At 40.2% G+C, this 4,211-nt stretch overlaps 1 protein-coding gene across 1 annotated transcript in view; it reads right to left on the bottom strand.

The window, feature by feature from the left end:
* The window catches only part of LOC101861058 (transient receptor potential cation channel subfamily M member 2), an 8,082-nt gene extending 4,438 nt beyond the window's left edge, over window positions 1-3,644 (bottom strand). Inside the window, exons 1-3 of the mRNA XM_035970976.1 lie at window positions 3,434-3,644; window positions 2,087-2,187; window positions 537-683 (exon numbers count right to left, since the gene is read on the bottom strand). Coding sequence (XP_035826869.1) covers window positions 537-683; window positions 2,087-2,187; window positions 3,434-3,638 — 453 coding nt within the window. The 5' untranslated portion in view covers window positions 3,639-3,644. The remainder of the gene's footprint in view (window positions 1-536; window positions 684-2,086; window positions 2,188-3,433) is intronic.
* Window positions 3,645-4,211: the final 567 nt, after the last annotated feature.

Raw genomic sequence — 4,211 nt, forward strand, 5'->3', positions numbered from 1 at the left:
GAAGATGCGGCCATGAAAAAGAGGATATCAAACATATGTTTCAATGTCCAGGTACAATGGCAATTCGAATAGAGTTATTAGGATGAGTGGAGGTGCCGCTAAGCATACTGACAATGGAGCCGAAAAAGAGTCTCGCTCTCGCTCGAAGATTTCTTCGTGAAGTCCGTCAGGCTCATTAAGGAAACAAAAAAAATCATCATCATCATCATCATCATCATCATCATCATCATCATCATCATCATCGTCATCATCATCATGTTGATTAAAGGCACAAAATATGTAATTTTTCAGTATTCAACGACTCTCAAGCTATTGAAGTTACCTTACTTTGGCGGCCATTTTCTCGGCAATTTTACAACTGAAACCAGTTGACCCCCACCTCCTTCGATCTCAAATATCTCGACTTCTATTCAAGATAGAAGGGTATTTTTTTCTTGAAAGTACTGCAAATGAATAAGCGTTTAGATGATACCAGCAACGCCACATGACCAAAAATTGACGAGCGTCTGATTCCACCGCGCCGTGACACAATTTACCTTGTCCCGATAGAGCTCTGTCAGCTTGTTCCACGTGAGCAGCTCGTTGAGATCCACCCGGAAGGAGAGGAACAGCTCCACAAACTGCACTTTGTTGCTGGCGATAGCGTCCAGCATAAGACGGCGAAGGATGTGGGAGTTCAGCGACTGGGGTCATGGGAAAAAGAACATTATAGGTTTAAGATGAGATAAGATAAGATAAGATAAGATAAGATAAGATAAGATGAGATGAGATGAGATAAGATAAGATGGGATGAGATGAGATAACATAATATAAAAAAATAAGATAAGGTAAGATTAGATAAGATTAGACAAGATAAGATGAGATAAGAGATAAGATGAATAAGATAGTACTTTATTATCCCTGAGGGAAATGTTTCTTGGCTTTACAGGACCATAAATACGTAAGCAGATATACATTTTAAAAAAATATTATATATTACTTTCATTAAAATTCAATAGATGAAAAGAGAAGTAAAGCTGACAAAATGTACACATCACATCAGATGCATCATCATGACGCAGGAATTAATTACAAGGCTTTTAGGGGTTAGTCTCTCGGAGTCGCAACCGTAAGGTCATGGGTTCGAATCCCGTCAGGGGCCTGACATGTCCTTGGGAAAGGCACTTTACACAGATTTTCCTCACTTCAACACCGTAAGTTTTGAGGCACAGCTGCAGAGACAGGTTTTGTTTAATGCATCGCTTGGAAATACATCTTGGTATGCAGTACAGAAATGTCAGCCTCTTAAAGGTGGTAAAAGCAGGTGAACTAACACTGTTCCAGACTGTACCACAGTACGAGGAATACGTTGGGGAAGCATTATGTGGCGGGAACTTGGCTAATGGTTAAGGCGGCTACACATGTACGTTCCAAACTGCCGGTTCTGAATGGAAAGGCAAACCTGGCAGCAGATCCGCAGATGTGGAAGGAAAACTGTAAGTAAAAAGTTAAACCAGGAAGCTGAACCGGCGGTTTCAACATGTTTTGGACTACAGTTCTGACTAGTTTTCTGACTACTAAAAGTTCAGCGCGTTCCGTCGACGACAGCATTTGTGTGACGTCACGAGCTTAGCCGGCTTATCCTGTCACTGCCAATATCTTCAAAATGATTTACCGAACATAAAATCTGATTACATTTTTTTAACGAGCAACCCAATTTTAAGGCAAGATTCGGGCAGAATTTTTTTTTTTTCAATAATTAAAGAGATTTTAAAAATTCCCACATAATAAAACATTCACTGAAAGGGTTCAGTATAGGTTTGGCCTCTGTGTCACAATGTGCAGTATAGAACACACTTTCTCTTTTTCTTCACCAAGAGCAACATATAAACTGCAAGCAAATCGCCATCGTCAGTACTCTCCGCCTTTTTAAAATTTGACTTGAGCTACGGTTAAACCACACGTGATATGGATGACGCGCCGACCCGTCTAACGGCGGTTTTGCGTGGTGGTTTCAATGCTGGTTCCCACTCCTGTTAAAACCGCCAGGTTGGAAAGAACATGTGCAGTGGCCTTTAGAGATCAACATTTCATAAAGCAACCTTACCCCTGTTCTCTTTGCTTCATCAGTTAGGATCTTTTCTTTGGCGACATCAGGTCTGTTCCACTTCATGGCCAGTTCAAGCTGTTTTTCGAAGTTGTTGGAATCTGTCAGAAGTAATCAGTCAATCAATCAGCTGACCAGTCAATATTTAATTAATCATTCAGTTAATCAAGAGAAAAAAATCATTTCACCAATCAATTAACTAACAAGTAATCACATGCTTAATAATAACGGCTATGAGTCGTGAAATACACAGTGTATAAGAATAATAACAATTCTTTTGGAGGGTCAGATAGAGTTTATTTTAATTTCAAAGAGAAGGGGAGAGAGGATGCTTCCCTGAGGAACATATTCCTCCTGCTGGTGAAGATAGGAGAGAGAACAGATCCGATACGAATCTGGAAGGAACGGTTTTATCTTTAAAATTGCCAAGAAAGACAGTAGGATGACCGCATAGGCCGAGAATGTGCAGGTCTTGAAGAATTCCACACTTCCAGGTTGTGTGAAAAGCTTTTAGGGGGTCGAAACAAATGGTGATCTTGTAGCCTTCTTCGACAAACTAAATCACTACCATTGATTTATAAAGCTCTATATGCTCAGTATCTAGTTTGGAAAAATTTGACGTAAAAACATGTTAGGCTTTTTCCAATGCTTTTCTTTGAATATCTTGATGACGACTTCAAATAATCTTTCGATTTCGATAGAGCAGACGTACCATATTTGGTTTCTGACATCATGGTCTTGTAACTCAAAATGGCCTAAAATGTCATAGAATTTTGTCATTCTAGGTACCGGGTATCGAAATGTCACGCTTATTGGTAAAGGTCTCTTGGTGAACCGGATAACCTAGAGTGAATCGAGTTTTCCACAATCCGCACCGGACATTGCTCAGCGAGCTCGTCGTCTGAACAAACTACGTGACATCACCATCATGATTAGATCAGATAACCACAAGAGTTTCGATTTTGCATCTTTTTGAGAGGGGCAAAGTGTATTCTGCAGAGCAAGTTTCATACCATGCAGGTTAAACAAATATATTCAAATAGACAGCCAAAAGGGTGATTTTTAAACAGTATAAAAATCGGATAACTTCAAGCCGTATTTTTTAATAAATCAGATTTTTCCTTCTCCTGAAAAATGTACCAGATGTCACTTAACTGATCTTGTCACGACGACGATGAGCCGTTTGCCGATTTTTTTTCGCCAAGTTAACACAGCCAGCTATTGAAGGCGATTGGCATCTAAAAAGTTGGATGGATAATATGTGTAGTCTCTGCCTGATTTGAGAATAGGAATGACAGTGGTATTGATAGTATTTAGTTATTTATTGTATAACGTCCAAAGGCGTACCTTGCAGTATGGAATTCATGATGGCGAGATCGATGTCCGTGGTCGAGTTAACGTCATCCATCTCAAAGACGGAGATTTTGCTGTAGTAGAAGCAGACTGACCTCACCTGGCGCTGGAACTTGGCCATGTTTTTGGGCGGAAGTTTGGCCCAGTTGAGCAGCATGTGGGTGATCTGAGACTCGGTCTCTTTGTCCAGGCGCGGCATCGATCTGAAACGGTGGAGTTCTATTGTAGTTCAATACCTCAGAATTACAAAGTTCTATTGTAGCTCGCTACCTCAGAATTACAAAGTTCTATTGTAGCTCACTACCTCAGAATTACAAAGTTCTATTGTAGCTCGCTACCTCAGAATTAAAAAGTTCTACCTGCACCGTACCTAGTTTTGAGAAATTTGACGTCACAGACTTTGAGTTTCACATCATGTCAAGTTTTTAAAATGCAATTCATTGAAAATCTTGATAATGACTCCGAATAATCTTACGATTTTGATAGAGCAGTAATAACTCAAAACGGTGAAAATGTCAGACAGAACGGTGTAACTATGAGGTAGCAAGTTATTGGCACTGTTCCATTTATTGTAAAGCTAAATTCGATTCACTGGAAAAAGTAAAGGAAATGTCTACGTACTCCCCGATTGGGGTCTACGTAGTCATGGTGTCTAGGTGGACCCCAAAAATGTTGGATTGGGATTGGCTCGCTGAGCGAGCGGTAGTTTACATTGGTTACAATGTAAGGCTGCTAGGCCTACTTACTGATCATCTCGGGTAGTGATTGGATT

This window comes from Aplysia californica, unplaced genomic scaffold, assembly GCF_000002075.1.
Source record: "Aplysia californica isolate F4 #8 unplaced genomic scaffold, AplCal3.0 scaffold00352, whole genome shotgun sequence".
Classification (NCBI taxonomy): domain Eukaryota; kingdom Metazoa; phylum Mollusca; class Gastropoda; order Aplysiida; family Aplysiidae; genus Aplysia; species Aplysia californica.